Source organism: Littorina saxatilis, linkage group LG4 (assembly GCF_037325665.1).
Source record: "Littorina saxatilis isolate snail1 linkage group LG4, US_GU_Lsax_2.0, whole genome shotgun sequence".
NCBI classification, from domain to species: Eukaryota; Metazoa; Mollusca; class Gastropoda; order Littorinimorpha; family Littorinidae; genus Littorina; species Littorina saxatilis.
This window is the reverse complement of record NC_090248.1, coordinates 343,558-365,331: the sequence shown is the minus strand read 5'-3', so window position 1 is coordinate 365,331 and position 21,774 is coordinate 343,558. Positions and strand designations below refer to the sequence as shown.

Here is a 21,774-nt window from a genome sequence, read left to right as displayed (position 1 = left end):
TGCTCTCAAAGAAGTAGCGGTCGCCGTACTTGAGGAGGAAGAACTGGGTGGCGATGATACAGCTAAAGGTCTCACCCACCAGCCCGCCCTGGTACCCAGGCTCCAGCAGACCCCCCACGAACAGGTCCACGTCGTCCGTGAATCTGACAGGCAGAAAGCAACAGTAGGTGAGAGTATAGTGAGAGAAACCAGCCAATTACCAAGAGTAAGATAGTGAGAAAAGCCAGCCAATCAACAACAGTTAGATAGTGAGAAAAGCCAGCCAACCAACAACAGTTAGATAGTGAGAAAAGCCAGCCAATCAACAACAGTTAGATAGTGAGAAAAGCCAGCAACAGTGAGCTGGTGAAAGAAGTCAGCCAACGAGTACAACGCCCAGCGTTTTGCGATCGTAATTAGGTCAAGTACACACACCTTCCACACAACAGCGAAGACCTTTGCATTAGAACGAGAGAAGAAAAATTAATCATGTTATTTCAACATGTTGAACAATAAGTTGTCTATGAATACCGCTTCCCAGACTCACTCATAGACCGAGGAGAGGTCGCTGCCGTTAAACCTCCTGTCGGTAAAGCGGTTGATGGGGCCGAGGCCGCAGGCACGCCGCACGTCGTTGTAAGGTCTCAGGCCGTGGTCGCGACCTCGCTGGATGTTGAAGGCTACCAGGTCAAAGCCAGCCCTCGGCCGCCGCTCGAACAGGTGCTCCGTCAGCTGACAGGGCAAGCAAGGGAGACGCATTGAGGTCTACATTTGGCACGTGCTCGTGAAGCATGGGGGGGTGAAAAGGGAAGTGCACTTTCGTCTGCAGTTTGCTTGAAGGGCTGGGAGAAGGGGAGATCTACTCCGGTCATATTTAGTTTTAACCTCAACATAATTCCTTTTTAATGTTTAATGTAATAATTTAACAGATTGTTATATGTTGTTTACACATATCAGGAATATAGAGTTATATAATGGGGGAAACAAGTTCTAAAATTAAATCAAAGAAAATAAAATTACATTTTGAAAAATTTGTGACCAACTTCGCCGACCATAGCCGACACAAGGCGATCTGACACATCTAGGTCAAGGTTACTGTACTGCCGCACTTCGCGCGCTGGCGCGAAAGCGTCGTCTGCTGCTGTTTCATTTTTGCAAAAAACTGTCTGTTTAAACAACTAACGGAAGCAGAGTTACTGAATGTGTATACTTCTGAGATGGGTATTGATTGTTCATCTTAATGCTATACAAATGGATAACATTAAACTGTAATTTAAGGCTTTTTTCATTATTCCAAAAACAACATTTGTATGGAAGCCGACCTATGGCAAAACTGTATTTCTTCCCAGTTACTAGTTTTCAAAATAATTAAAGTAATGTTGTATGAGATGGTTTAAACACTTCTTGAATATACTCCTTCACTTGATATAAGTGCTGTTCTGTCTAGATTGAGTACTTGGACAAAGCCGACATTGAGCAGGTCACAGTGCCTGATCTCTTGCAGCTCATTGAAAGCTGACTGGGTTTTGATAAAGACCAGGAATATGGTTCTAAATACACGAAAAATCAATTGGAAGACTACTATGGCGTTAACATTGTTTTTTTCAGAGAAGAAAGGAACGCCGAATGTTTCTGTATAAAAAACCAGGCAGCGAAATTCTTCGCCAATTTTACAAACAACCTAAATCCGCAGATCCCGAGACCCAGAAAGTACAATGTACGATTATTAAAGGCTGCGGCAAAGCTCATTCGCAATTACCGTAAACTACCCCCCCCCCCCCACCCCCCCTCCTATGCACCAATTTCGCCCAAAAGTTGAGGGTGGGCGTTTGCTAGGTACTACTACCCTTTGCAGGAGCGGTTCCTTAGCTAGAATAACGATAATTTGGTCATTTGGCATAGCAGTGTTCAAAGGATGCGTTATTGCACAAAACTTTCCTCTCTCACACTCTCTATCTCTCACACACAGACACACAGACACAGACACGGACACAGACACACACACTCACACAGGGAATTCTGCAAGCAAACCACGAAGATAATCTTATTGCTTTAGTGTCTGTTTTACAAGTTCATAACTGAGACAATGACAAAAGGTGACGTTTTCATGTCAGTATGTCCCAAATGACATCACCAGTACATTTTTCATTCTATCTAATCTGTTTTCGTTCTATTTTTTCTAATAACATGCGTTAACAATTGATTGCCAACTGGAATGGAAGAGCACAAAAATTGTAACTTGATATGTAGTTTCTCTAGAGGGAAAACATCTTCCACTTTCATGTCAGTGTGTCCCATGCAACATACATTTGCCAAACAGCTATGCGTAAGTAGATTATTTGTTAGTGGTATAGAACATACTGATCAACAATCAAAGTCAGTTTTCACATTCATGTTCTACCTATTTCTTATATGTTTATTCTTTTGGCAATGGTGAAATGTCAGCAATCGTGTGTCATTCAGGACAGTAGACATGACACCTGACCTTTTGTCACTGTCTCAACTTCAAAATATCTTTGACGACGAGGCCCTCTACCCGTTCTTACTCAAGAAATCAAAGAACACGTAAATCAACCTCTTCAGACATCACTTTTCGCCCAAGATGAAGCTTTTGTTTCTTCTTTTCCCTCCCAGTCAAAAATGTATAGCGATTCTGTAACCACTCTAGAACCCGTTTTCTGTCCACTCCCCGAAACATTTCCGAGGAAGGAACTTTATTTTTTCATTTTCCTTGTCTACTCCACTGATCGAAACTGGGAGGTGGGCGCCGGGCGTTTACTAGGTACTGTACCCTGTGCACAAAATTTGACCAAAAGCAGGGAGTGGGCGTTTACTCGATACTGGGTATATACAAGGTAGTTTACGGTACATCAAATCATAGTGTTCTGTCTGAGGAGAAATTCGTGAATATTCTTTCAGACATCAAACATCAGCTACTTGCACACAAAGAGAAGTTGTCAATATGCAGAACCAGTCAACTGTGGCCACAGAACCTTGACATGATGGTAGACATTCTCCGTCAGTCCATCAAAGATGAGAGAACAGGCAACTTTCGTCTGCATGTACGACGCCCTTTCAGTCCTTCAGGCCCTAGAGAACGACAAACACCCACAGCTGGCCAAAGCATTACAGATGGTCAGACAAACCAGAGGAGTTGTCCTCCAGTGGATACCAGCACACTGTGGGATACCAGGAAATGAAAGGGCAGATGAGCTGGCGAAAGAAGGAGCCGTGGAAGACCAACCTGAAAACAGTATCAGCTTTAGTGAGCAGAAGACAATCATCAAGGCATTGATGAGGCCAAGGACAAACAGAGATGACTACCACACAATGTCCAGAGAGCAGCAAGTCAACCTCATCAGGCTGCGTACTGGCCACAACAGGCTCAATGCTCACATGAACCGAAAGTTCAAGCTGGCGCCATCACCAACCTGTGCCTGCGGTCAAGAAGACCAAACAGCGGAACACATCTTACAGCGATGTCCCTTACTAGATGAGGAACGAAAAGAAGTGTGGCCGTCACCAACTGGCAACTCCCTTGAAGACCAAACTATACGGCAGTCGACAGGAGTTGGAGAAAACGACAACATTTATCACCAGTACTGGACTGATCGTGTAACCTCTGCGAACGCCAAGAAGAAGAAGAAGAAGAAGTCTGCATGTACAGAGTGTCCTGGAAATGTTGCCACACTTTGCTGCGTCTGGACACATCAACTACTTAAAATGTGCTTGGCAGTATCTTCAGCACATGTCTGAGCTACAAAGAATACAACCTGCTGTATAACAGCAGCTCATGAAAGGCCACCACAACATCGGGCGCAGCGATCGATACTGGGCAGGACTGTCCTTAGACCTCGTTATTGAACAGCTTCTGATGCGCAGCTTAAAGACAAATTGAGGTTTGACGAGGGGAACAGGCATGGGTGAAAGTGAAAGACTGGTGTGAATACTTGGCATGCAGCGTGTGACAGGTGTGCCTTTCATTACAAGTGACCAGCATAAGGATTCAAGCAAGTCAAGACAGAAAAGGGAACACGCGGACACTAAGACAATTCTGGAGTTTTTCCAGAGGAGGAATTCATTCAGCGGAGACGGAAAACTCTCTCCAGCGGAAAAGTCGCAAACGAATCTGTAAATGTGGACACAGTAAAACTACTGGGACAAATCGTCATTCAAGACATGGTTAGTAGGGTCTTCGCTTGCCGACCGTTCACACTCAAGAAGAGTGATCAGGCTGTCACCCAAGCCTTTGAGTCTGTGGTGTCCTCTCAAGGCGAGGCCATCAATGTTGACCCAACAATGTTCCAGCGACTATTCAAGATCTTAGAGGCCACTCCAGAGCTGCTGCCATCAGCCTTTGAACATGAGCTCTCTAACATTCCAACATCTTTGTTTGAGCCCTTAGATCTGCCATGAGAAGCCAGAAAGCACATTCTGGCTGCCCACATTTGGTTTCTCGCCAAACATGAAGAGGAAAACGTCCACGACGTACACTACGTCATCAACGGCGGTTTTCTTTTGCACCGTTTGGCATGGGGAAGGTGGGTGACATACAACCAGCTGATCGCAAGCTACGTGGACTACGTTGGACGAAGATACCACAAAGCCAGCGTTGGTTTGACGTCGAAACGGTCTTGTCTGCACAGCCCTGTGACGACGAGGAGGACGACGTCGATCAGCTGTGGTGACGTTTTCTACTGAATTGCAAAAAAAGGAATGGCTTAAACCCCTAACAATAACAGTGTAAAGACGAATGAACAACTGACAGTATTTTGTTATCTTATGTATTGTCGTCAAAGAAATAAACAAACTGTCGGGTGTCATACCCTCAGTTTAGTAATTGATCTTTCACATTTAGGGGGGTATGAAGCGACTTTGCCTAAAATGATGTTTTCAAAACACTCATTTTCTCAAAGCTGCTCACTCTGCTTTGGGGAAACATATGTAAGTAAGAAAAAATGCCTTGTATTATTTTATATTTGCACACGGTGGCATAGCATGGGCGAATCGGATAATTTTCGTATAAAATTTGACTAGTCTTTTTGGTTTTGCACGGAAACAATCTGACTTTACAAGAGTTGCAGCTAACTATTTCCTACTTTGCCTTTTCTACTATCAAAAACGCCTTTAACGTGAAGCTTTATGAGACACATCGGCCTCAGTAACAGCCCACAATTTGTTTTCTGTAGTACTTGACCAATTTGGAAAAATCATGTACGCACATAATACTAAACAAGCAAAAAAAAGCGATTATCCCCCACAATATTTTTCTATATTTTGCATATGTGATTCTTGTATGTATATAGCACTCAAAAAACTTTAAATACCTTGTAAAGGAATTATGTTGATGTTGAGGCAATATTTGTCAAAATATGACCGGACTAATCTGTGAAGACAGTTACTTTGCTGTCGCAATATGAGGATACAAGTACCATGCGTTTGGTGCCCAATTCAACAACAGTTGTTTGGAATGGAGTGTTTGGCTTGCAACACGAAACACAAGGGCGAGCAGGCGTAAGGAGAGAGAGAGAGAGAGAGAGAGAGAGAGAGAGAGAGAGAGAGAGAGAGAGAGAGAGAGAGAGAGAGTGTGTTGCTGCTGCAGTTCGTAAATCGGGCGCCTGTGCCGCGTCACTAAAAACTCAACGTGACGTTTTGGTAGTCCGCCGCATACAAATATAGTTCGTCAGCTTTTATTAATTTTACCTAAAGACTTGCAAGGCTTGGAAGTGTGTTTTTTAAGTCGATGACTTGATCATGTCTTAACTTTGTCGCATTTACCATGTGGATGCAGAAACATCTTTTTTAAGCTACTTGTGATACATGTATTGATACGCGCACTTCCGAATGCAAGCTAGCTTTTAGCGCGTTTTGCTAGTTCAGTTCGACCGGTGCCGTCAAACAAGACAGACTGACCCTCGCTGCTTTCCTCAGATAACTAAAAAGGCCAACGAGGTATGTGATCTTTGTAGAATGTTTCGCTACTTTCCTCAGATAACTTTTAAAGCCAACGAAGTATGTAGTCTTGTAGAATATTTTCACTGCTCTCTCAAATGTGGTTGTAATGCCTGCAGGACACGCGATCCAATCCAATCCAACTTGCAGGATATTTTCGTAATATTTTTGCGGGCTCGTTCATGGCATGGGCTTCACGTGACATGTGCCAGGTCTTTTTTGGCTGGACTCTATCTGACACATAACTCAGAGGCATAGTTAGTTTGGTCTGTTTTTAGTGTAAGTATGAGTAACGAAAATTACAGATAGCGATACCTTTTGAGAGAGGCAAGGGAGATCACCCTCATGACCTTCAATTACCGTAACATATAGAAGGGATATTTCCCTTATACTGACATCAGCGATTTGTACTCGGGCTTGATGTTGCATTTGTTGACGATACAGACTTGGAATTCGCGTAATGTGTGCCATGTTTTGAGTTGGACTCTTTCCTAGCTTATTCTTTTAGCTATTTCATGCTCAGTCCTTCTTATTATTGTGTGTCAGTTTTATGAGATGAACCTGGAACTCGCATGACATGTGTCATGTTTTGAATTGGACTTTTTTCTGGATTTTTATATCGGCTATTTCTTACTTGGTTTTATCATTGTGTTTCAGTTTTACGACGCCATGGGTTCTGTAGAAAAAGAAGAATAAAGCGATCTAAACCTTGCGTGCCCGTGTTAACGTTGGAAGGAAGGCAGTGGCAGAGAGAGAGAGAGAGAGAGAGAGAGAGAGAGAGAGAGAGAGAGAGAGAGAGAGAGAGAGAGAGAGTAAGAGAGAGAAAGAGTCACACACACACACACACACACACACGCACGCGGCACTCACGAACGCATGCACGCACGCACACACACACACACACTGACACACACACACTCACATACATATACACACATACAAAGACGTCACTGACTTCTCCCGTGACGAACTGGTCAACGTTCCAGGCCTGGTTGACGTCACACTGTTTGACGTCAGAGGTCAGTGCCTGCCCTGACCCATTAACGAGCCCCTGCACGATGTCGTTGAAGCGTGACCGCACGACCCGGGGCTGCAGGAAGTGGTCCCTCAGTCGGAGCGAGCCGGACCCCGCGGGCAGGGCGTCGGGAACCATTGAGTGACCCATCCTGTGCGACGTAGAGAACATTAGTTATCCTACATACGTGAGAGAGACACCCGTGAGATAATAATCGTTCAAATCACACGTGTGTATATCATGTAAATGAGGTCATGTCAAGCAAGTCTGGAAACAAAAATTGCGCTCCCGAATTACCCTCGATGAATCTTTAGAACTAACACGTCACGCCACACTTTCAGAGTGACGTTTCTTTGCTTTGACGTAATAGATTGCACGAGGCTTTAGAAGAGATCGAGGTTCCAAAAACAAGCGTCTTCAATTTAGCTGCCTCGACTGCAAGAAATATTCAGTGAAATACACGTAAGTACAGTATGAAGGATAAACATAATACTACTTGGCTTGCTGTGTCGTACCAGATTTACACTCGTTGCTTTTTCAAATAGTGAACAGCTCGCTTTCGCTCGCAGTTCAATATTTAAAAAAACAACTCGTGTAAATCGGGTACGACACAGCAAGCCATGTAGTATTCTCTATATAGACCGTAGGTACCATTGAGTGACCCATCCTGTGCGACGTAGAGAACATTAGATAGACCGTAGGTACCATGGAGTGACCCATCCTGTGCGACGTAGAGAACATTAGATAGACCGTAGGTACCATTGAGTGACCCATCTTGTGCGACGTAGAGAACATTAGATAGACCGTAGGTACCATTGAGTGACTCATCCTGTGCGACGTAGAGAACATTAGATAGACCGTAGGTACCATTGAGTGACTCATCCTGTGCGACGTAGAGAACATTAGATAGACCATAGGTACCATTGAGTGACTCATCCTGTGCGACGTAGAGAATGTATCATTTTTTGTCTCATTACCCGCTAAAACGGCTTCAAAAACTGCCTATTATGCCTTCTGAGAGGATTGACCGCTCAGCTGCTGTAGAGAGCTCTGTGGGGGTCTAGTGATGTACTCTACCTGTAGAGAACTCTGTGAGGGTCTGGTGATGTATTCTACCTGTAGGCTGCTGTAGAGAGCTCTGTGAGGGTCTAGTGATGTACTCTACCTGTAGGTTGCTGTAAAGAACTCTGTGAGGGTCTAGGGATGTACTCTACCTGTAGAGAGCTCTGTGAGGGTCTAGTGATGTACTCTACCTGTAGAGAGCTCTGTGAGGGTCTAGGGATGTACTCTACCTGTAGAGAGCTCTGTGAGGGTCTAGTGATGTACTCTACCTGTAGAGAGCTCTGTGAGGGTCTAGGGATGTACTCTACCTGTAGAGAGCTCTGTGGGGGTCTAGTGATGTACTCTACCTGTAGAGCTCTGTGAGGGTCTAGGGATGTACTCCACCTGTAGAGAGCTCTGTGAGGGTCTAGTGATGTACTCTACCTGTAGGCTGCTGTAGAGAGCTCTGTGAGGGCCTAGTGATGTACTCTACCTGTAGGCTGCTGTAGAGAGCTCTGTGAGGGTCTAGTGATGTACTCTACCTGTAGGCTGCTGTAGAGAGCTCTGTGAGGGCCTAGTGATGAACTCTACCTGTAGGCTGCTGTAGAGAGCTCTGTGAGGGTCTAGTGATGTACGCTACCTGTAGGCTGCTGTAGAGAACTCTATGGGGGTCTAGTGATATACTCTACCTGTAGAGAGCTCTGTGGGTGTCTAGCAATGTACTCTACCTGTAGAGAGCTATGTGAGGGTCTAGTGATATACTCTACCTGTAGAGAGCTCTGTTGGGGTCTAGCGATGTACTCTACCTGTAGAGAGCTCTGTTGGGGTCTAGCGATGTACTCTACCTGTAGAGAGCTATGTGAGGGTCTAGTGATATACTCTACCTGTAGAGAGCTCTGTTGGGGTCTAGCGATGTACTCTACCTGTAGAGAGGTCTTTGGGGGTCTAGCGATGTACTCTACCTGTAGAGAGCTCTGTGAAAGTCTAGTGATGTACTCTACCTGCAGAGACGGGCTACCGTTACGATTTGGGCGTAATTTACTACGATTTTTATTCCAAACTACGCCACTACGCTTTCCGCGATGTGAGGGTCTAGTGATGTACTCTACCTGTAGGCTGCTGTAGAGAGCTCTGTGGGGGTCTAGGCATGTACTCAACCTGTAAGCTGCTGTAGAGAGCTCTGTGAGGGTCTAATGATGTACTCTACCAGTATACTGCTGTAGAGAGTTCTGTGAGGGTCTAGTGATGTACTCTACCTATAGACTGCTGTAGAGAGCTCTGTGAGAGTCTAGTGATGTACTCTACCTGTAAGCTGCTGTAGAGAACTCTGTGAGGGTCAAGGGATGTACTCTACCTGTAGAGAGCTCTGTGGGGGTCTAGTGATGTACTCTACCTGTAGGCAGTTGTAGAGAACTCTGTAAGGGTCTAGTGATATACATTACCTGTAGGCTGTTGTAGAGAACTCTGTGAGGGTAGTGATGTACTGTACCTGTAGGATGCTGTAGAGAACTCTGTGAGGGTCTAGCGATGTACTCTACCTGTAGGCTGCTGTAGAGAGCTCTGTGAGGGTCTAGCGATGTACTTTACCTGTAGGCTGCTGTAGAGAGCTCTGTGAGGGTCTAGCGATGTACTCTACCTGTAGGCTGCTGTAGAAAGCTATGTGAGGGTCTAGGGATGTACTCTACCTGTAGACTGCTGTAGAGAGCTCTGTGAGGGTCTAATGATGTACTCTACCTGTAGACTGCTGTAGAATGCTCTGTGAGGGTCTACCGATGTACTCTACCTGTAGGCTGCTGTAGAGAGCTCTGTGAGGGTCTAGGGATGTACTTTACTTGTAGGCTGCTGTAGAGAGCTATGTGAGGGTCTTGTGATGTACTCTACCTGTAGACTGCTGTAGAGAGCTCTGTGAGGTTCTAGCGATGTACTCTACCTGTAGGTTGCTGTAGAGAGCTCTGTGAGGGTCTAGTGATGTACTCTACCTGTAGGCTGCTGTAGAGAGCTCTGTGAGGTTCTAGCGATGTACTCTACCTGTGGGTTGCTGTAGAGAGCTCTGTGAGGGTCTAGTGATGTACTCTACCTGTAGGCTGCTGTAGAGAGCTCTGCGAGGGTCTAGTGATGTACTCTACCTGTAGGCTGCTGTAGAGAGCTCTGTGAGGGTCTAGTGATGTACTCTACCTGTAGGCTGCTGTAGAGAGCTCTGTGAGGGTCTAGTGATGTACTCTACCTGTAGAGAGCTCAGTGAGGGTCTAGTGATGTACTCTACCTGGAGGCTGCTGTAGAGAGCTTTGTGAGGGTCTAGTGATTTACTCTACCTGCAGGCTGCTGTAGAGAGCTCTGTGAGGTTCTAGCGATGTACTCTACCTGTAGGCTGCTGTAGAGTAGTGATGTACTCTACCTGTAGGCTGCTGTAGATAGCTCTATGAGGGTTTAGTGATGTACTCTACCTGTAGGCTGCTGTAGAGAACTCTGTGAGGGTCTAGTGATGTACTCTACCTGTAGTCTGCTGTAGAGTAGTGATGTACTCTACCTGTAGGCTGCTGTAGATAGCTCTGTGAGGGTCTAGTGATGTACTCTACCTGTAGGCTGCTGTAGAGAGCTCTGTGATGGTCTAGTGATGTACTCTACCTGTAGGCTGCTGTAGAGAGCTCTGTGAGAGTCTAGTGATGTACTCTACTTGTAGAGAGCTCAGTTAGGGTCTAGTGATGTACTCTACTTGTAGAGAGCTCTGTGAGGTTCTAGCGATGTACTCCACCTGTAGGCTGCTGTAGAGTAGTGATGTACTCTACCTGTAGGCTGCTGTAGATAGCTCTATGAGTGTTTAGTGATGTACTCTACCTGTAGGCTGCTGTAGAGAACTCTGTGAGGGTCTAGTGATGTACTCTACCTGTAGTCTGCTGTAGAGTAGTGATGTACTCTACCTGTAGGCTGCTGTAGATAGCTCTGTGAGGGTCTAGTGATGTACACTACCTGTAGGCTGCTGTAGAGAGCTCTGTGAGGGTTTAGTGATGTACTCTACCTGTAGGCTGCTGTAGAGAGCTCTGTGAGGGTCTAGTGATGTACTCTACCTGTAGGCTGCTGTCGAGAGCTCTGTGAGGGTCTAGTGATGTACTCTACCTGTAGGCTGCTGTAGAGAGCTCTGTGAGGGTCTAGTGATGTACTCTACCTGTAGGCTGCTGTAGAGAGCTCTGTGAGGGTCTAGTGATGTACTCTACCTGTAGGCTGCTGTAGAGAGCTCTGTGAGGGTCTAGTGATGTACTCTACCTGTAGGCTGCTGTAGAAAGCTCTGTGAGGGTCTAGTGATGTACTCTACCTGTAGGCTGCTGTAGAGAGCTCTGTGAGGGTCTAGTGATGTACTCTACCTGTAGGCTGCTGTAGAGAGCTCTGTGAGGGTGTAGTGATGTACTCTACCTGTAGGCTGCTGTAGAGAGCTCTGTGAAGTTCTAGTGATGTACTCTACCTGTAGGCTGCTGTTGAGAACTCTGTCAGCACACTGGGGTCTAGGGCCGGGACGTACTGCGCCCTGCTGCCCGTGTTCAGTCCCAGCCTGTCCATGGTCCTTGGGCCCAGCAGCACGGGAAGCCACTCGCCGTACATGATGTTCTGCGTCACGCCGCCCACCAGCTTGCGCGCCGTCTGGAAGATGACCTCGTCGGAGCGTGTTGGACGCGCTGCCTTCAGGCGCTGAGCCAGCACGTTGTGCAGCCTGAGGAACACGGTGTGAATCGTGGTCAGCCCGGGCTGCTCGTTCACCCGCAGGTCACCTAAAACACGGACATGCACTGGGGTCATCTCTGTACGGACTGGGGTCATCTCTGTACAGATTGGGGTCATCTCTGTACGGACTGGGGTCATCTCTACTGACCACCAGACTGTGTGGATTGTGACCAGCACGGGCTGCTCGTTGACACGCAGGTGACCTGTCAACACCCCTGTCAACACCCCTGTCAACACCCCTGTCAACACCCCTGTCAACACCCCTGTCAACACCCCTGTCAACACCCCTGTCAACACCCCTGTCAACACCCCTGTCAGGGGCCGGAGTGGCACAGTGGTCAGAGTGCTTGTCTCTCACGCTGGCGGTCGGGGAACGATCATCATTCGGGGCGAATACCAATACCCGATATGTTAGTGCTATCCAGTCCACTAATGAATACCAATACCCGATATGTTAGTGCTATCCAGTCCACTAATGAATACCAATACCCGATATGTTAGTGCTGTCCAGTCCACTTATGAATACCAATACCCGATATGTTAGTGCTATCCAGTCCACTTATGGATACTAATACCCGATATGTTAGTGCTATCCAGTCCACTTATGGATACTAATACCCGATATGTTAGTGCTATCCAGTCCACTTATGGATACCAATACCCGATATGTTAGTGCTATCCAGTCCACTAATGAATACCAATACCCGATATGTTAGTGCTGTCCAGTCCACTTATGAATACCAATACCCGATATGTTAGTGCTATCCAGTCCACTTATGGATACTAATACCCGATATGTTAGTGCTATCCAGTCCACTTATGGATACCAATACCCGATATGTTAGTGCTATCCAGTCCACTTATGGATACTAATACCCGATATGTTAGTGCTATCCAGTCCACTAATGAATACCAATACCCGATATGTTAGTGCTGTCCAGTCCACTTATGAATACCAATACCCGATATGTTAGTGCTATCCAGTCCACTTATGGATACTAATACCCGATATGTTAGTGCTATCCAGTCCACTAATGAATACCAATACCCGATATGTTAGTGCTATCCAGTCCACTCATGCATTTTGTATTGGATTTCGTGTGTTGAAACCTGTAGTTGTTAGTTTAAATGCGGTGTGTTTGTGTTTCTGCTCCAGTGATGTATATTTCGTACATTTGAGCGTTCTGAACTTTTCAGTCACTGAAAGTAGTGAAAGTGAAAGTAGTGAAAGTGAAAGTAGTGAAAGTGAAAGTAGTGAAAGTGAAAGTAGTGAAAGTGAAAGTAGTGAAAGTGAAAGTAGTGAAAGTGAAAGTAGTGAAAGTTAAAGTAGTGCCCACAAAGTGTAGCTCCTCAGACTCGGCATGTTACCTCTACGTACCGGCCAGGAAGCAGAAGTCGTCAGTGGCGGGTCGGATGATGCACGTGCTGAAGGTTCCCAGGGGCAGCAGGTCGCCCTGACGGGGGTCTCTGCTCACCTTCAGCAGGTAGCCTGGAGTCAGTATGATCATTGTCAGAATAATAATAAAGGATAGTAATAGTGATATTAACAAGAACAAGAACGACAAGAAGAAGAAGAACCAGAGCAAGAACAAGAATATTTCTTTCTGGACAAACCATGCCATCACTGTTAATAATACTAGAATATATCCCACAGGAGCCTCGTTTAAACCTCAGTGATGTAGACTGACCTTTGCCGTTGTCGTCACGGAGCTCTCTAGCCACGTCATCCTCGCTGCCGTACACCATGGAGGCGTCAATGAATGACGTCAGCGCGTTCAGCTGTTCGCGTACCTCTGTAAGGGACAAAGACATATAACAGTGGCGTGCGTGAGAACCAGGAACGATGAAATCCGACAGAAAAAGGAGTCTTCTGTTGATGTGAGTTGTTTGTCAATAGTCTTCCGCAGCGTGGGTCAATCCTCCAGTCAGTTCAATCGGTCAATCAGTCACAGTCAATCAGTCACAGTCAATCAGTCACAGTCAATTAGTCACAGCCAATCAGTCACAGTCAATCAGTCACAGTCAATCAGTCACAGTCAATCAGTCACAGTCAATCAGTCACAGTCAATTAGTCACAGCCAATCAGTCACAGTCAATTAGTCACAGTCAATCAGTCACAGTCAATCAGTCACAGTCAATCAGTCACAGCCAATCAGTCACAGCCAATCAGTCACAGTCAATCAGTCACAGTCAATCAGTCACAGTCAATCCGTCACAGTCAATCAGTCACAGTCAATCAGTCACAGTCAATCAGTCACAGCCAATCAGTCACAGTCAATCAGTCACAGTCAATCAGTCACAGTCAATAAGTCACAGTCAATCAGTCAAAGTCAATCAGTCACAGTCAATCAGTCACAGTCAATCAGTCACAGTCAATCAGTCAAAGTCAATTAGTCACAGTCTATTCGTCACAGTCAATCAGTCACAGTCAATCAGTCACAGTCAATTAGTCAAAGTCAATCCTCCAGTCAGTTTAATCGGTCAATCGTTCAAGGTCAATCGGACAAAGTCAATCAGTCACAGTCAATCAGTCACAGTCAATCAGTCACAGTCAATCAGTCAGTCAATCAGTCAAAGTCAATCAGTCAGTCAAATAGTCAGAGTCAATTAGTCACAGTCAATTAGTCAAAGTCAATCAGTCACAGTCAATTAGTCACAGTCAATCAGTCACAGTCAATCAGTCACAGTCAATCAGTCAATCAGTCAAAGTCAATCAGTCAGTCAAATAGTCAGAGTCAATTAGTCACAGTCAATTAGTCAAAGTCAATCAGTCACAGTCAATTAGTCACAGTCAATCAGTCACAGTCAATCAGTCACAGTCAATCAGTCAAAGTCAATCAGTAACAGTCAATCAGTCACAGTCAATCAGTCACAGTCAATCAGTCACAGTCAATTAGTCACAGTCAATCAGTCAAAGTCAATCAGTCACAGTCAATTAGTAACAGTCAATTAGTCACAGTCAATCAGTCACAGTCAATTAGTCACAGTCAATCAGTCAAAGTCAATCAGTCACAGTCAATCAGTCACAGTCAATCAGTCAAAGTCAATCAGTCACAGTCAATTAGTCAAAGTCAATCAGTCACAGTCAATCAGTCAGTCAATCAGTCACAGTCAATCAGTCACAGTCAATCAGTCACAGTCAATTAGTCACAGTCAATCAGTCAAAGTCAATCAGTCACAGTCAATCAGTCAGTCAATCAGTCACAGTCAATCAGTCAAAGTCAATCAGTCACAGTCAATTAGTAACAGTCAATCAGTCACAGTCAATTAGTAACAGTCAATCAGTCACAGTCAATCAGTCACAGCCAATCAGTCACAGTCAATCAGTCACAGTCAATCAGTCACAGTCAATTAGTCACAGTCAATCAGTCAAAGTCAATCAGTCACAGTCAATTAGTCAAAGTCAATCAGTCACAGTCAATCAGTCAGTCAATCAGTCACAGTCAATCAGTCACAGTCAATCAGTCACAGTCAATCAGTCACAGTCAATTAGTCACAGTCAACCAGTCACAGTCAATCAGTCACAGTCAATCAGTCACAGTCAATCAGTCACAGTCAATTAGTCACAGTCAATTAGTAACAGTCAATCAGTCACAGTCAATTAGTAACAGTCAATCAGTCAAAGTCAATCAGTCACAGTCAATTAGTAACAGTCAATCAGTCACAGTCAATTAGTCACAGTCAATCAGTCAAAGTCAATCAGTCACAGTCAATTAGTCAAAGTCAATCAGTCACAGTCAATCAGTCAGTCAATCAGTCACAGTCAATCAGTCACAGTCAATCAGTCACAGTCAATCAGTCACAGTCAATTAGTCACAGTCAACCAGTCACAGTCAATCAGTCACAGTCAATCAGTCACAGTCAATCAGTCACAGTCAATTAGTCACAGTCAATTAGTAACAGTCAATCAGTCACAGTCAATCAGTCACAGTCAATCAGTCACAGTCAATCAGTCACAGTCAATCAGTCAAAGTCAATTAGTCACAGTCAATTAGTAACAGTCAATCAGTCACAGTCAATTAGTCACAGTCAATCAGTCACAGTCAATCAGTCACAGTCAATCAGTCACAGTCAATCAGTCAAAGTCAATCAGTCACAGTCAATTAGTAACAGTCAATTAGTCCCAGTCAATCAGTCACAGTCAATTCGTCACAGTCAATCAGTCAGTCAATTAGTCACAGTCAATCCGTCACAGTCAATTAGTCACAGTCAATTAGTCACAGTCAATCAGTCAAAGTCAATCAGTCACAGTCAATTAGTCAAAGTCAATCAGTCACAGTCAATTAGTCACAGTCAATCAGTCAAAGTCAATCAGTCACAGTCAATTAGTAACAGTCAATTAGTCACAGTCAATCAGTCACAGTCAATTCGTCACAGTCAATCAGTCAGTCAATTAGTCACAGTCAATTAGTCACAGTCAATCAGTCACAGTCCATGAGTCACAGTCCATGAGTCACAGTCATTTAGTCACAGTCAATCAGTCACAGTCAATCAGTCACCGTCAATTAGTCACAGTCAATTAGTCACAGTCAATTAGTCACAGTCAATCAGTCACAGTCAATCAGTCACAGTCAATCAGTCACAGTCAATGAGTCACAGTCAATCGGTCACAGTCAATCAGTCACAGTCAATCAGTCACAGTCAATTAGTCACAGTCAATCAGTCACAGTCAATCAGTCACAGTCAATCAGTCACAGTCAATCAGTCACAGTCAATCAGTCACAGTCAATCAGTCACAGTCAATCAGTCACAGTCAATCAGTCACAGTCAATCAGTCACAGTCAATCAGTCACAGTCAATTAGTCACAGTCAATCAGTCACAGTCAATCAGTCACAGTCAATTAGTCACAGTCAATTAGTCACAGTCAATTAGTCACAGTCAATCAGTCACAGTCAATCAGTCACAGTCAATTAGTAACAGTCAATTAGTAACAGTCAATCAGTCACAGTCAATTAGTCACAGTCAATCAGTCAAAGTCAATCAGTCACAGTCAATTAGTCAAAGTCAATCAGTCACAGTCAATCAGTCAGTCAATCAGTCACAGTCAATCAGTCACAGTCAATCAGTCACAGTCAATCAGTCACAGTCAATTAGTCACAGTCAATTAGTCAAAGTCAATCAGTCACAGTCAATCAGTCAGTCAATCAGTCACAGTCAATCAGTCACAGTCAATTAGTCACAGTCAATTAGTAACAGTCAATCAGTCACAGTCAATTAGTCACAGTCAATCAGTCAAAGTCAATCAGTCACAGTCAATTAGTCAAAGTCAATCAGTCACAGTCAATCAGTCAGTCAATCAGTCACAGTCAATCAGTCACAGTCAATCAGTCACAGTCAATCAGTCACAGTCAATTAGTCACAGTCAACCAGTCACAGTCAATCAGTCACAGTCAATCAGTCACAGTCAATCAGTCACAGTCAATTAGTCACAATCAATTAGTAACAGTCAATCAGTCACAGTCAATCAGTCACAGTCAATCAGTCACAGTCAATCAGTCACAGTCAATCAGTCAAAGTCAATTAGTCACAGTCAATTAGTAACAGTCAATCAGTCACAGTCAATTAGTCACAGTCAATCAGTCACAGTCAATCAGTCACAGTCAATCAGTCACAGTCAATCAGTCAAAGTCAATCAGTCACAGTCAATTAGTAACAGTCAATTAGTCACAGTCAATCAGTCACAGTCAATTCGTCACAGTCAATCAGTCAGTCAATTAGTCACAGTCAATCCGTCACAGTCAATCCGTCACAGTCAATTAGTCACAGTCAATCAGTCAAAGTCAATCAGTCACAGTCAATTAGTCAAAGTCAATCAGTCACAGTCAATTAGTCACAGTCAATCAGTCAAAGTCAATCAGTCACAGTCAATTAGTAACAGTCAATTAGTCACAGTCAATCAGTCACAGTCAATTCGTCACAGTCAATCAGTCAGTCAATTAGTCACAGTCAATTAGTCACAGTCAATCAGTCACAGTCCATGAGTCACAGTCCATGAGTCACAGTCATTCAGTCACAGTCAATCAGTCACAGTCAATCAGTCACAGTCAATTAGTCACAGTCAATTAGTCACAGTCATTTAGTCACAGTCAATCAGTCACAGTCAATCAGTCACAGTCAATGAGTCACAGTCAATCGGTCACAGTCAATCAGTCACAGTCAATCAGTCACAGTCAATCAGTCACAGTCAATCAGTCACAGTCAATCAGTCACAGTCAATCAGTCACAGTCAATCAGTCACAGTCAATCAGTCACAGTCAATCAGTCACAGTCAATCAGTCACAGTCAATTAGTCACAGTCAATTAGTCACAGTCAATTAGTCACAGTCAATCAGTCACAGTCAATCAGCCACAGTCAATCAGTCACAGTCAAGCAGTCACAGTCAATCAGTCACAGTCAATCAGTCACAGTCAATCAGTCACAGTCAATCAGTCACAGTCAATTAGTCACAGTCAATTAGTCACAGCCAATCAGTCACAGTCAATCAGTCACAGTCAATTAGTCACAGTCAATCAGTCACAGTCAATCAGTCACAGTCAATTAGTCACAGTCAACTAGTCACAGTCAAACAGTCACAGTCAATCAGTCACAGTCAATCAGTCACAGTGATATAGTGTGAGAGACTGACCCCACTTTGCTGCCATCCCATAATCTTCCACGGCGTGGTCAGACCGCACGAACTCCATGCAGTCGCCGTCAAAGTCGGGGTCGCCCTGGTCGAAGCGGATCGGGAAACACTCCCTGGGGAGGCAAGAGCACAAGAAATGTGTGAACACTGGAAGCGGATCGGGAAACACTCCCTGGGGAGGCAAGAGCACAAGAGACGTGAACACTGGAAGCGGATCGGGAAACACTCACTGGGGAGGCAAGAGCACAAGAGACGTGAACATTTGAAGCGGATCGGGAAACATTCCCTAGGGAGGCAAGAGCACAAGAGATGTGAACACTGGAAGCGGATCGGAAAACACTCCCTGGGGAGGCAAGAGCACAAGACACGTGAACACTTGAAGCGGATCGGGAAACACTCCCTGGGGAGGCAAGAGCACAAGAGATGTGAACACTGGAAGCGGATCGGGAAACACTCCCTGGGGAGGCAAGAGCACAAGAGATGTGAACACTGGAAGCGGATCGGAAAACACTCCCTGGGGAGGCAAGAGCACAAGAGATGTGAACACTGGAAGCGGATCGGGAAACACTCCCTGGGGAGGCAAGAGCACAAGAGATGTGAACACTGGAAGCGGATCGGAAAACACTCCCTGGGGAGGCAAGAGCACAAGAGATGTGAACACTGGAAGCGGATCGGGAAACACTCCCTGGGGAAGGCAAGAGCACAAGAGATGTGAACACTGGAAGCGGATCGGAAAACACTCCCTGGGGAGGCAAGAGCACAAGAGATGTGAACACTGGAAGCGGATCGGAAAACACTCCCTGGGGAGGCAAGAGCACAAGAGATGTGAACACTGGAAGCGGATCGGGAAACACTCCCTGGGGAGGCAAGAGCACAAGAGATGTGAACACTTGAAGCGGATCGGGAAACACTCCCTGGGGATGCAAGAGCACAAGAGATGTGAACACTTGCATGGCATTATCACTTTTCTTTCTGTACGCCCACTCTCACTTTTGGTTTCACAAGTCGTGTGGTACAGAACATTTTCACAAAAGTACGGGTAAATTGACAAGATCAAAATGGCAGCACAGTAGAAAATGTCATAAGAACGCGCACAAATTTAAACAAAAGAGAGTGAGAGAGGTTGTGGGGAGAGAGAGGGGGGGTCGAGGGAGAGACAGAGAGTGATAGGGAGAGAGATAGGGGGGGAGGGAGAGACAGAGAGAGAGAGAGAGGCCCGGGGAGACAGAGACAGAGAGAGACAGGGAGAGAGATAGAGGGGGGAGGGAGAGAAGAGAGAGACCCGGGGAGACAGAGACAGAGAGAGACAGGGAGAGAGATAGAGGGGGGAGGGAGAGACAGAGAGAGAGAGAGAGAGAGAGAGGCCCGGGGAGACAGAGACAGAGAGTGATAGGGAGAGAGATAGAGGGGGGAGGGAGAGACAGAGAGAGAGAGAGAGAGAGAGAGAGAGGCCCGGGGAGACAGAGACAGAGAAAGACAGGGAGAGAGAGAGGGGGGTCGAAATAGAAGGACAGAGAGACAGAGAAAAAGAGGGAAAACAGAGAAGGTCAGTGTCACTCACTCGGGCAGAGGACTGGCCAGGCCCTTGTTGTGAGGTCCACAGCAGCGTATGATGCGTCCTCCCTCTGTCGACACACAGCCACCATAGTCAGCGTTACGCTAACCAGACTGCTTATGATGATTGTCAGCGTTACGCTAACCAGACTGCTTATGATGATTGTCAGCGTTACGCTAACCAGACTGCTTATGATGATTGTCAGCGTTACGCTAACCAGACTGCTTATGATGATTGTCAGCGTTACGCTAACCAGACTGCTTATGATGATTGTCTGCGTTACGCTAACCAGACTGCTTATGATGATTGTCAGCGTTACGCTAACCAGACTGCTTATGATGATTGTCAGCGTTACGCTAACCAGACTGCTTATGATGATTGTCTGCGTTACGCTAACCAGACTGCTTATGATTGTCAGGGTTACGCTAACCAGACTGCTAAGGGACAAATTATACCTGCGCAGAATCAGCGGCACAGACGACGCACTGAAAATTATTGAGGTAATTCTTTTTTTTTCCCAGCCCGCTACACGTTGCGTGAAAAGAAAACAGGACAAGTACTCGTCATAACCCCTATCGCAGCATGCAGCGCCGCCGCGGACTCTGCACAGATATAATTTGCTCCTAAGGATCATTGTCAGCGTTACACCTGTATCTGTACTTACCTGTGGGCATGGGGGAGGCAGCAATCTCGTGGTCCATGAACCGCCCCCACTGTCAGGATCATTGTCAGCGTTACACCTGTATCTGTAGTTACCTGTAGTTATCTGTAGTTACCTGTAGTTATCTGCAGTTACCTGTGGGCATGGGGGTGGCAGCAATGTCGTGGTCCATGAACTGCCCCCACTGCATGAAGAGGATGGTGTTTCCGTCAGTCTTGATGACGTCAGGGTGGATCAGCTGACTGATGTCACGGGGACTGGGCAGGGGGCCGCCACCACGGCCCTTACTGCGAGGTTCCCCCAGCCCTACACACAGTCATTGTTATTGGTCACCGTTATCATAACGTAACCCTGGCACTGACCCTGACCACGGCCCTTACTGCGAGGTTCCCCCAGCCCTACACACAGTCATTGTTATTGGTCACCGTTATCATAACGTAACCCTGGCACTGACCCTGACCACGGCCCTTACTGCGAGGTTCCCCCAGCCCTACACACAGTCATTGTTATTGGTCACCGTTATCATAACGTAACCCTGGCACTGACCCTGGCACTGACCCTGGCACTGGCCCTGGCACTGGCCCTGACCACGGCTCTCACTGCGAGGTTCCCCGAGCCATGGACACAGTCAAGGAAGTCATGATGTGAAACAACAGAACAGAATGATTGGTCTTCATAAGTTTTGAGTGCATTTCATCATTTGTCAGATCTCCGTGATCGGCGGAACTCCAACTACAGTCTGTTCATGTATACATCTTTATAGATGTCATTGTTTGTATTAATCGTTCTGACCGAGACTGTAAGGCAACATTGCACGGCTTTCACTCAACACATAGATGTCATTGTTTGTATTAATCGTTCTGACCGAGACTGTAAGGCAACATTGCACGGCTTTCACTCAACACATAGATGTCATTGTTTGTATTAATCGTTCTGACCGAGACTGTAAGGCAACATTGCACGGCTTTCACTCAACACATAGATGTCATTGTTTGTATTAATCGTTCTGACCGAGACTGTAAGGCAACATTGCACGGCTTTCACTCAACACACAGTTTGATTCACAATGCAATAAAGACGAGCACCCGTAAACTTCTTGTGTGACAAACAAGTGCGTAAAGAAAACCTTATTATTAAGCGTATCATGGTCAGAAGTTGAAATGAACATTAATACGACAAAACCTCACGGACATTGTCTAACGCACGATTCGGAATAAAAATTCACAGCGA

General features: G+C 45.5%; 1 protein-coding gene across 1 annotated transcript in view; it reads right to left on the bottom strand.

The window, feature by feature from the left end:
• LOC138963732 (chorion peroxidase-like) overlaps positions 1-21,774 on the bottom strand; it is a 42,517-nt gene that overhangs the window by 5,900 nt on the left and 14,843 nt on the right. The window contains exons 4-12 of the mRNA XM_070335582.1: positions 20,680-20,850; positions 19,890-19,953; positions 18,329-18,441; positions 13,390-13,494; positions 13,080-13,190; positions 11,445-11,748; positions 6,887-7,097; positions 527-711; positions 1-143 (exon numbers count right to left, since the gene is read on the bottom strand). The exon at positions 1-143 is cut by the window's left edge and continues 27 nt beyond it. Coding sequence (XP_070191683.1) covers positions 1-143; positions 527-711; positions 6,887-7,097; positions 11,445-11,748; positions 13,080-13,190; positions 13,390-13,494; positions 18,329-18,441; positions 19,890-19,953; positions 20,680-20,850 — 1,407 coding nt within the window. The remainder of the gene's footprint in view (positions 144-526; positions 712-6,886; positions 7,098-11,444; positions 11,749-13,079; positions 13,191-13,389; positions 13,495-18,328; positions 18,442-19,889; positions 19,954-20,679; positions 20,851-21,774) is intronic.